Raw genomic sequence first — 12,290 nt, forward strand, 5'->3', positions numbered from 1 at the left:
CTGATCATAATTTGACAACGGATTATTAAAGATCGGATAACGCTCGAAACGTGTGGATTCTTCCTGATGTAAGAGGTGAGTCTACTCTTTTTTTTGTTAGTTTTGGCGTCAACATCATCCTAGAGCGTGACGTTCGGTGGCTCTTAAAAACAGTAAAAACACTGAGAAACACTGGCAGCGAAGGGCTTTTCTGATCAGGAAACAGCTGGCAGTGAATGAGTTAAAGGTTAAAATTATGATTTCAAACCGGCATGTTCATTTGATTGGCAGGCAGCAGAAGAGCTGCCAGCACTAGCGGGTTTCCCCCCTGCTTGCTTCAGGGAAGCTTTCAGCCTCGGCCTCATGTTAAAAGTGTTACATCCTTGAAGGCAGAGGGCAGCAATGTGTGCTTGCCGAAGTGAATGACTGTTTGGTAAAGCACCTTGGGAGGTTCTAGGACTCAAGAAGGGGCTGTATAAATACTGGTCATATACCATTTTACATTTGTCAACCTGCCAAAACAAATTTCACAATTTTTAGAAAGAAATTTGACATGATTTTAATCAGTTTTAGTCTCAGAGATGCACTAATGGTAGCACAGATCCACATGAACACCTTTGAGCCTGTGCGCTCTCCAACTGGGTGGCAAACAGGTGTAGTTGCAAGAGGCCTAGCTCCCAAAGGGTTGGATCCATTGGATAGCTGCTAACGTATGTACTGAACATTAGCAATTTGCATGTTAAACACTTGGTCCATCTTGGTCTGATCACAACTGGTGGTTTGAAATATGAATAGAAATGTCGAACATTGAGATCTGATCTGTCACACCACATTAAAGGCAGGTCACGGATTCCTGCGTCTTAAATACAGCCTAGCTAGGATTTGTGCATCACATGACAAACAAAAGATGTTTCTTTGGGCCAAACAAGTTAAAGGATGATTCAAACTCTGTTCCCAAATAAATGAGCCAAACGTCTGCTGCAATCAACTCTTCCAGCTTGTTTTTAAAGTTCTTGTTTTTTTCTCTCAAATTAAAACGGACTTACTTTAACAAATAATAAAATTTAAATTACAATCTATGTCAACTGAATAGAGATGCAAAGAAAGGGCTGTAGATGCTGAATATTTATGAGGAGACACATTGATCCAAATGTTGTGTAGTTCTGTTTACAGTTGTTGTTTGCTGTAAATCAGGGTTTCTCAACGGGGGCTGTAGCGCCCCCCAGTGGGCGTTCAGACTATATAAGGGGGCGGTGAAAGTTTTTTGCCACTGAAGGGGGCGCTGAGATGCTAATGGTGGGCGCTAGCGATACAGGACATTCATAACAGACAATGGCTCAGAATAAAAAGAAGTGTCGACAGTACAATGTGGACTACCTTCGGTATGGATTTATTCCTTCACCCACGAATCCACAACTCCCCATGTGCCTGCTTTGTGAGCAAGTTTTTTGAAACGAAGCAATGAAACCCTCCCGGCTTAAGGAACACTTGTCCAAAATGCATCCAGACAAAGCTTCAAAGGAACTGAACTATTTTCAGGTAATTAAAGAGAGACACTCTAAGAGAGTTAGCATTAGCAGTATGTTTGCTCGAAGCTCGAATTTACTGGACCGAGGATTATTAGCTTCCTACAATATCTTGTTGCTAATAGCTAAAAACACTTTTTATGATACTTTTTTATGACATATTTGTATGAAACAGTTTCAAACTCAAGGCTGAATTGTTTATTTATTATTTTTTTTTATTATGATTGTTGTATCAAAAAACTTTCCATTTCTCTGCATGGGACATTGGTGGGCAGTAAGGGACGTCAAGCATGACTTGGGGGGGGCGTTTAGCTGAAAAAGGTTGAGAAACCCTGCTGTAAATGATGCTAAACTCACGCTGGTGACAGTAAGACTATAGCAGAAAAACCACTTTAAGACTCTGAAACATCTGATTAGTAACATATACATGAGATAACTCGTGTTTCAGCCAAAAGACAAGAAAGAACTGGTTCAGGCCTGTTTCAGGGAAAACTTGAATCCTGCCGAGTCTTTTCATGTCTATTGGAAGCTTTTTGTCAAGCACTGTTATTTTCTGTGAAAGGTGCTATATAAATAAACATTACTCACTTACTTTATGTACTTTTCATGAGGAGTAACATAGGCAGTGGGACGTAAACCAGTATCTCACTGGGTTGACCCCCCCCCACCAGTGTTGGGAGTAATGCGGTACAAAAGTAATTAATTACTGTAATGCATTGCTTTTTGCTGTAATGTGGTAATGTAAGGCATTACAGGGAAAGAAAATGGTAATATTTACTTGGTACAATTGTCAGTAACGCGGTAATTACAATGCATTTTTAAACCCAGAATCAAGATGTGTTCCTTAAAAATTCAAATTGCGGGAAACCCGAAGAAAGATCCAGTATCTGCATATATTACGTCATTTATGGACTCAGCTTTGCGGGCAGAGAGGACGCAGCGGTAACGGCTCAGCAGCATCCTGCGCGCGGCCGCTGCAACATTCACAAAATCGCTCCACTAAAACAAAATAATTCACTTGCGATCGTTCATATCAGCGCATGTTCTCTGGTATTTTGTGCTTTTCTGACGTGCTTTGCCTCAGCTGAGTTCATAATCTGTGCCCCGGTGATTTCAACTCATTACTGCTGGAGCGCCGCGCATGTGAAGAGATCCCTTTGGCTGATCGTTAGAAAGTAGGAAATCTAGGAAACAGTTTTTTCTGGAAGACGGAGAAAACATGCAGCATGCAGGAAGGTTAGAGAGAGAAAGGGCAGGAAATTATTCAAATAAAATCAAGAAAAAAAGAAAAAAGTAGGTAGATTTACCCCCAATACACATTTTTACCAGTGAAAAGCAATAATATATAAGCATTTAATATTTATACATGTGATAGACTCAGATCACCCCAGAAGTCAGTCCCACATCCAGGGCCGTATCAAGGCATTTGGGGACCAAGGCAAATAGGCTTGGAGCCCCCACCACCTCACTCCCTGCTCAGTTAATATAAGATGGCAGCGTGCTGAGAGTACAGATCGTTGTTGCTTTTATGTAATAAACAGTCATTTTAAAGCACTGTTATTATATCTGACTGTTTTTAACAGCAACCCTAGCTCAGACACCACATCACTTTCCACATATATGTCATGAGCTCACTGAGCGTCAGATTACCAGATTCATATTGAAGTTGTATCGGTGAAAGTAACTTAAAGTAATGCAAAAGTAGTGTAATGCCTTACATTTTAAAATCAGTAATATTGTAATGTAATGAATTACTTTAAAATGAGGGTAACAAGTAATAAATAATGCATTACAGTTTTGAAGTAACTTGCCCAACACTGTCCCCCCCCCCCCCCCCCTCACACACACACACACTCACTGATGGTAAACAGTAGTTACGTCCCTCCTTCCTTTGTTTTCAAAGGAGAAACCTGACAATGCCCGCAGCCAGCTGGATATGAAACATGTTTCATTATAACCTTCTGTCGAAAATGACAGAAACATTAGAGTCTTTTGGTATTTTCTCACTGTAAAATTCTCACTATATGTTTACATATTGCACCTTTAAGCTTCTGTAAGTCAGAAATTGTGAAAAGTGTGAGACAACTTTAGGAGGAGTTGGTGTAAATCTAAGGCATAGACAACAACTACCCCTGACCAATTAATTTAACAATTAAAATAGTATTTGCATGAAAAAAGGTAATGTTTTTTTATTTATAGGACATAGCAGCCATAACACCCACCCTGTTGCTGTGTGCACAAGAAAAAAAACAACTGATGCGGGTTTTTATCAGTTGTTCTGAATCTGTCTTAATTTATCCTGATTCTGTTGCCTTCAGGCTTCGATTATGTGCTGAGATGGATATGATCTGAAAGGAAATTGTAAATAATATGAAAAATAAATATGATTTCTAGGAAACTCTGGAGAAAAGTAGAAAAAAGTTATTTCTCTGTATTTTGATAAGTTGTTCATATCGGCATTCTTGCCATCTAGTGGTGCAAAAAGGTATTTGAGCTTTTGTGCCAGAATAACGTGGATGAAGATATTTTCAGTAAGCAGAGAAACAATATCTGCTTTAGAAAAACTTTGGGTGGAAACAAAAAGGAGAATCAGACATTTCAAATTAGAAAAAATAATGCTAACTAGACACAAGACCCTTTGTGACAAAACTGTGACAAGAAAATTTGCTTAAAATTTCTAAATTCAGCGTCATTCTGACAGAAAATTTTAGATTTCATCACAACATCCGGCGCCTCAGGAGAGGAAGGCAGCAACTCGCTCACACTGTTTACAGTGGGGATGGGGAGCTGCTGACGTCAACTGAGGCTATAGTCGGACGGTGGAAGGAATACTTTGAGGAGCTCCTCAATCCCACCTATGCGCATTCCGAGGAGGAACCAGAGCTGGGAGGCCTGGGGATGGACTGTCCGATCTCGGGGGCAGAAGTTGCTGAGGTAGTCAAACAACTACACAGCGGCGGAGCCCCGGGGGCGGATGAGGTTCGTCCTGGGTATCTCAAGGCTATGGATGTTGTAGGGCTGTCATGGTTGACACGTTTCTACAACATTGCGTGGTCATCGGGGGCAGTTCCTAGGGAGTGGCAGACCGGGGTGGTGGTCCCCATCTTTAAGAAGGGTGACCTGAGGGTGTGTTCCAACTATAGGGGGATCACACTCCTCAGCCTCCCTGGAAAGGTCTACTCCAAGGTACTGGAGAGGAGGGTCCGATCGATAGTTGAATCTCAGATAGAGGAGGAGCAATGTGGTTTTCGTCCTGGCCGTGGAACTGTGGACCAGCTCTATACCCTTGCAAGGGTGATGGAGGGGGCATGGGAGTTTGCCCAACCAATCCACATGTGCTTTGTGGATTTGGAGAAGGCTTATGACCGTGTCCCCAGGGGCACCCTGTGAGGGACACTCCAGGAGTATGGGGTGGGTGGCTTTCTGTTAAGGGCCATTCAGTCCCTTTACCAGAGGAGCGTGAGTTTGGTCCGCATAGCCGGTAGTAAGTCGGACCTGTTCCCAGTGAGGGTTGGACTCCGCCAGGGCTGCCCTATGTCACCGGTTCTGTTCATTACCTTTATGGACAGAATTTCTAGGCACAGCCGTGGTGTGGAGTGTGTCGAGTTTGGTGGCAGGAGAATCTCGTCTCTGCTTTTTGCGGATGATGTGGTCCTCCTAGCTTCATCCAGCTCTGACCTTCAGCTCTTGCTGGGTAGGTTCGCGGCCGAGTGTGAAGCGGCTGGGATGAGGATCAGCACCTCCAAATCTGAGACCATGGTTCTTGACCGGAAAAGGGTGGCTTGCCACCTCCGGGTCGGGGGAGAGGTCCTACCTCAAGTGGAGGAGTTTAAGTATCTCGGGGTCTTGTTCACGAGTGAGGGTAGGAGGGATCGGGAGATCGACAGGCGGATTGGTTCGGCGTCTGCAGTGATGCGGACGCTGAGCCGATCTGTCGTGGTGAAGAGGGAGCTGAGCCAGAAAGCCAGGCTCTCGATTTACCGGTCGATCTACGTCCCAATCCTCACCTATGGTCATGAGCTTTGGGTAATGACCGAAAGAACGAGATCGCGGATACAAGCGGCCGAAATGAGTTTCCTCCGTAGGGTGGCCGGGCTCAGCCTTAGAGATAGGGTGAGGAGCTCGGACATTCGGGAGGGACTCGGAGTAGAACCGCTGCTCCTCCAGATCGAAAGGAGCCAGTTGAGGTGGTTTGGGCATCTGGTCAGGATGCCTCCTGGACGCCTCCCCGGGGAGGTGTTTCGGGCATGTCCTGCCGGCAGGAGGCCCCCGGGTCGACCCAGGACATGTTGGAGAGGTTACATCTCCAATCTGGTCCGGGAAAGACTTGGGGTCCTGCCGGAGGAGCTGGTGGACAAGGCCGGGGAGAGGACGGCCTGGAGCTCCCTAGTTGGGATGCTGCCCCCGCGACCCGGACCCGGATAAGCGGAGGAAGATGAGACGAGACGAGATCACAATTTTGCATCTCCTTCTAGTCACCAACAGTTGCAGTGAGAACTAAAGGAAGGAGAAATTAGCAACTGCAAGGCAGAACGAAGACTAATTTCTCTGTAGCTGACAGATTTATTCCAGGTAATTTTGACAATTTTAGTTGCTTAATCTTTGAATTATTGCCTTAGTCCTTTGATGTGAAGTAAATGCATAACGCTATGCACACACACATTTTGTTACCGTTTCAAGAAAATACAGACAATCATTAACATCATCTGCATACACAGCAAATAGATACAGAAAATATGTGCTTTTTCCAGTTACACACACGCGCACACACACGCACACACACACACACACACACACGGCCGTGTGCAAACAGACTCAGACAAAATTTGAACACCTAATCTCCTCTGCACTTCAAAGAGCCGAGCTCTTCAGAATAGGAGTAAATATGAATGCAGAATTCCAGACGTCATTCATGCCTTTAAACCTGAAGACTCTTGATCTTTTGTTTTGCTTCATCTTCAGTGTCTGGTACAGAGAGGGCCATGAAATACTGCCATGAATGATTTGGAAATGAGTTACAGACGTTTAACTCCACAAACTAAACTTCAATACTAAGTAGCGACTTATTGCAAAAATCTAAAAAGTAATGAATCTTTATTTTATCTTTTACACGCACGCACACGCACACACACGTTCACACACACACGCACACACACGTTCACACACACACAAACACACACGCAAACGCGCACACACACACACACACACACACACACACACACACACACACACACACACACACACACACACACACACACACACAAAGAAATGGTGCTTCCAAACTGTCCAGCCCAGACTCCTGGTTACACTTTATAAGCAGTTCTGATGTTCTGAGCTTTGCCATAACTTAAAGGGAGAGGTGAGGATGCGGGGAAAGACAGAGATGAAGGGTGAAGGAAAGCAGGAAAAAAGACGTCCGATAAGGAGTGGGTGTGGGTGAGAGGCAGGATTCTTGCTCCCTGTGGCCGAGAGATGAGGCGTTTTTATCAGGCACAGAGGCAGCCTCGCAGTCCCCTCATTGCAGAATAGAGATTGAGAGGTCTGAGGTCGTGTGTACTCATTCTCACCCATGAACACACACTGAAACACACTAACAAAGATAAACTTCAATAGCATCCAGGCTAACCCCCTCCTCCACACACACACACACACACACACACACACACACACACACACACACACACACACACACACACACACACACAACTTTCCCTCAGCCTGCCTCCATCACTTTCTCTCCCTCCTTTCTTTTAGGAGCAGATCAAATGTAGAGACTATCTTACAGTCTGGTCTTATTTGCTCTGATTTTCTGTTTCTCATTATTTTATTCCAAAAGCTTTGGCAGTATCCTTCCAATAACATCCACCAAATCTATCCCCCCCCCCCCTCTCTCCTCTGTCTTTCCCTTAAACTTGCGCGTCTTTGATGAGAATCCATTCATGGATTTAATGGATTTCTCTGGCTCTCTTTTCCCACCAGAATCTGGGAGATGTGTTCAAAAAAAGAGGGGAAAAGCAACCCTGCTTCTGCTTCCAAGAGCACGGTGGACTGCATAGGACAGCATTTCTTTTGGCATCAAAAGAATGAGAAATTTTTAGCTTACAAAACAGGGCAGACGAGTCAATATGGATCTGGGGCCTGACTGACTTCAGTCCCTTGGGTGGAAAAAGAGAGAGCAACGACAAAGTGAAAGTTTTCCCTATTTCATCTGAAGTCAAACTTGGAGACAGATTAGAAAGTTTAAAGAAGAGAGAAAAATAAGATGTTCAACCTTTGGTGAGTTTGTTTTTTGAAGCATGCACTTTCAGCTGAAAAGGATGGAGAAATCATTCATCTTTTATATATATATATATATAATGAAACTAGCACACTGGAAATAGTGTTATCAGCCCGAGTTCAACAAACATCCGCGCTGCTTTGAGTCCACTTAAACGGACCAACATTTCTCCTTGTGCACTGAAAAGATGCAAGAGCGAAAAGGGAATTAAAGTGTTTCTGAAAGATAAAAACACCATCGGGGTAAAACAGCATTTATTTTTTATTTTTTGAATCGCAGAGAAGACACCGATGGAAAAATAAAGTGATTACTGCAGATAAGAATGTAACGAGGACAGCTCTTTTTGCTTAGCTGGTTCTGTGTGCCATATTGAGCCAAAATGGCGCTGGGGTGTCTTGGAGGTCCCTGCATTCTGGGGCTAATGCCATGCAGCTGCTGTGGGATGGTGTCTAATGAAAAACACTCTTTGATGGGTCCTGCAGCTGGATTAGGTTCTGATCAACACCACAGTAGGTCAGCTTCCTGCTAGACTAGCAAAACATTATGAGTGCTTTACAACGGTGGGTCCAGTTACTGAGGTGGTTAGGGGTGTGAGCCGCTCACAGAAAGAGAGAAAGACAGAAAAAAGACAAACTTCCATAAACGTAACTCTGGTTTGCCAAAACTCATCCCGGATCTGAAAAATGAAGCCCATGCACAAATGCTTTAAACCTGCATTTTGTTCCCTGACCAGCAGGGGGCAACTGCTCTGGTGAGTTCACTGTCTGAGTTAGACTTTCAGCTGTTAAAGGTGCTTTATTTAATTCAGAAATACTCATAAACCACGGTTTTACTGGTTAGGACAGGTTTGTTACTTTATATATTCACATTTGGTGAAGTTGGATTAGAATATCTGAGCATGAGGAGAGTGGGATCAATGATTTCTAACTCACTGATTTGTTGGACAAAGAACATGACAACAATCTACGTATGTTTCTTCTTATGCTTCTGTGTTTTGGTCTCACGGCATCTGCCAGGAAGCTGATTAACACAGTGATTGTTTTTCAAAAATCCTGTACTCACCCTCTCACGAGCAGCATCCAGCTCCTGTTGGTGGTTTCTCTTCAGGTCGCTGATGTTTTGTTCCATATCAGAGCGGAGCTGCTCCAGGGACGCCTCCTTGTCCTGCAGGGATCTCTGCCTCTCCTCGTCCTGGAGCAACGCCATCTCAGCCAGTTTGTGATTATGCTGAACTTGGACCTGCTGGAGCTCCTCGTACAGCCTGGACACCTTTTCATTCAAATCCGAAATGGTCTGGGTGACACAGATAGAAAGAAATTTGATTTAGGGACAGGTGAGAGCTCCCGGAGGAAGGGTGGCTTTCAGATGTATTTGTTGGTAAACTGCAAAAGTGCCTCTGTAGTTTATCTGTGTGTGCAGATGTGTTTCAGTTCCACAAACCAAGTTAAGTGTTTGTTGAGGTCTGTGTGGATGTGGATGGAGGCCTATGCAATGGTCTGGCCCTCTTTGAACTACTCAGCTCTGACTTTACTCAGAAAAGCCCTTTGGTTGGAGTTGCAGTGACACACCACCTGAGACTCCGCACCCTGAGGTGGGGACATCACCTGCCAAAGGGGGGACTGATGGTGGCGCTGATGCTCCGGCTGAAGCCCAGAACCTTGCGGTGGGGACTCCCCCTGCCGAAGGACAGGCTGATGACGTCGCTGACACTACTGCACTACAGCAGTCGCTGGTGACCTTTAGCCCAGAGGTTGGTGACCCACCTACCGAAGGCGAGGGTGTCCGGTGCCCTGTACCACCACTGGTTGACCCCGATCTCTCCGACTGCGCCTGCCCCCTTCAGTTTGACTAAATCTTTACGTAGTGCAGTGAGTTCTCCCATACGTATGGTTCTATTAATTTTGTGCTTTTTCGCACCACCTTTTTGCATTACACGTAGAGAGTTTGCACCAATTTCTTCACTTAGGTTAATTCACATAATCCCTACACATATTACTTGCAGGTACTCATAGTGATAGATTTATTTTTGTTTGTTAATTTGCATCCTGGATCCATTATGGAGGTCTGACTGAGGGTATGTGGATGCGACACAAATGGCATCTCATGTGTTTAGAGTCTCAAACTCTGATCAGTTAGGAGCAAAACATCATCTCCCACTCAGACTTAGCTTCTCCGGATGCGAGGGTTGTGAATTTGACACTTTTTCACCTCACACTTCATTCATCCATGATTAGAGAGTTAGTTTTAAATTGTTTAAAAATATTTGGTAATAAATTTCCTTAAACGTTTGAAAGTCTCTCTCTCTTCTCTTGTCTCTCAGTTAATGCTGTGTTATTAGAAAATCCCTGCAATAAAAAGATCCGATCTTCTGATTTAAATAACCCAGTGTCCATAAGATGGAATTCATACTAGATATGAATTTTTAATGTCTTATGGTCATTAATTAAATGTAATTAACATCTATCATTACAGAATCAATGTTACAGAGCATGCTAATGCGTACGACCCTGTGGACTTTATAACACCAGAGATAGACCGGTCAGCCACGAAGGAGTTTAGAAGGTGTCCAGAGGAAAACATAAGACTGTAGGAACTGCATCCCACTGTTGAGACGATAAAGACGGTTTAAGAAGATGAGGAACATGCACTCTATGGCCACTTTTGGTTAATTTATTCTAAACACAAATATCCAATCGGCCAATCAAACAGCAATGCATTAGTCCTGATAAAGACGACTTACTGTTCAGAACTGAAGATTATATAAAGGGAAGAAAGGCGATCTAAGTTAGCAGATGGGCTACGTTTTATAAACTGTTGATTTTTCATATTCCGACAGTTTATAGATAATGGTTTGACAAAAGAGAAAACTATCTTGTGAGCACCAGCTGTGTGGATGAAAATGTCTTGCTGATGTTCGAGGTCAGACAAATCTGAGCAGAACGGCGCGTTCACCTCTGGGTCGGCCTGGCCTAGCCCTGGTAGGTTAATTGTGTTCCCATCTGGGTTATCTGTAGGGGTCTGCGATTCACCATTTAATCAATGGATTGCGATGCGACACGTGTCGACTCAAAATAGATTCATAAACGTCCATAATCGGTTATAAACAAATGCCAAAAAGCAGCCATGAAGCATGGTAGGAACATAAGTTATGTGTGTTGTCTGGTCACTTTAGTGGGACGGACCAGTGGAAAAATCAAAACTGCGATGGCGAAGGCTTTTTATTAGCTTCAGCCACGGAGCGTAAGAGTTACTCATCAGGAGGATTAAAGGAAATTTGTGTTCAACTAAAATAAAATACAACAGCAACACCACCAACGTGCGACAGCACCTTACACATTTCCATCCCAGGTTCGATGAAGAGGAAATGCCAATCGAGGAAGGATTAACAAAACTTTCCAGCGACTTCAGCCTCTTCATGAAACTACGGCGTTACTTTGCTGCAAAGCTGAGGCATCACCAGGGAGCCTTTGGTCATTTATAAGGTCAGTCTGTGGTGGTAATGTGTCGTGGTAATGTGTATTCAGAAAGAATACGTGATGGTGGAATAAAGTCTGCGCTGTTACAGACTTCCTTTTAGGTTGCTCTTTAAAATGGTGCACCAATTCATAAAAAAGTTGTTTCCCCAGGCAAATCAAAATTTATTGGTTCAAACAGCAGTTTACAAAGGTAATGGTGTACCCAATAAACTGGCCACTGTGTGTATTTTGATTACAGATGGACCTTTATGATGTAGCTACTGAGAAAACCTGTACTACTATATTACTACAACATGTACTACTACATTACTACAACCTGTACTACTACTACAAGAACATACATGAATAAAATAAGTACCTCACACTTAAATGCTTAAAGGCAATCCGACAGCAGAGAGTCTGAAGTCTTTTTTAGGGGCACTGGGGAGAATCAAAAGGGACTTCAAAGGAGTGTCACAAAAACAGACAGATGCCGTGGCTATGAGTTATAACTCGCCTAATGTGGCACACAGACACGCACACACACACACATATACGAACACAAACAAACACAAACACACACACACATGATCTAGGTGTCACACATGCTAAAAAATAAAAATAAAGCATTCTCTGCTATACTGTCGCTCATTTCCAGCTTCACTGCTCTGTTTTTGCCATCAAGGGCAGCAGCTATCAGATGTGAGCCCTCGAGAGCCTTTAATGCATAATTCTCTGTTTAACTAATGCCAATTTTGCTTCCCAAAAAGCCTTTTAATAAGTTTGAATATAATCTGCCAGAAGAGAGGCATTAGCAGTGATGCATCATGCATGCACGAAGCTAAAAGAGTGTTTTCTTTGGAAGAAAGTAAGCACAGGAAGCAGCTTTGAGTCATTAATCTAAATCACCAGATCAAATGTTGGCTAAAACAAGTTCAGTTTTTATGTCAACAAGAAAGGAGATAATATAGGACAAACTAACCTAGATATGTTTGTGTCACAGTCATTTATGGCTTTCTGATTCAGCTTTAATGCTCCTACTAACCCTTATAA

The 12,290-nt window shown here is 43.5% G+C and overlaps 1 protein-coding gene across 7 annotated transcripts in view; it reads right to left on the minus strand.

Moving 5' to 3' along the window:
* cep112 (centrosomal protein 112) overlaps positions 1-12,290 on the minus strand; it is a 186,984-nt gene that overhangs the window by 71,916 nt on the left and 102,778 nt on the right. For all 7 annotated transcript variants that reach the window (XR_011515758.1, XM_070542734.1, XM_070542735.1 and 4 more), the window contains one exon: positions 8,845-9,075. Coding sequence is in view for 6 of the 7 variants with exons in the window: in XM_070542734.1 (XP_070398835.1) it covers positions 8,845-9,075 (231 nt within the window). In the remaining variant the exon portion in view is untranslated. The remainder of the gene's footprint in view (positions 1-8,844; positions 9,076-12,290) is intronic.

The sequence above is a fragment of the Nothobranchius furzeri genome, chromosome 12 (assembly GCF_043380555.1).
Source record: "Nothobranchius furzeri strain GRZ-AD chromosome 12, NfurGRZ-RIMD1, whole genome shotgun sequence".
Classification (NCBI taxonomy): domain Eukaryota; kingdom Metazoa; phylum Chordata; class Actinopteri; order Cyprinodontiformes; family Nothobranchiidae; genus Nothobranchius; species Nothobranchius furzeri.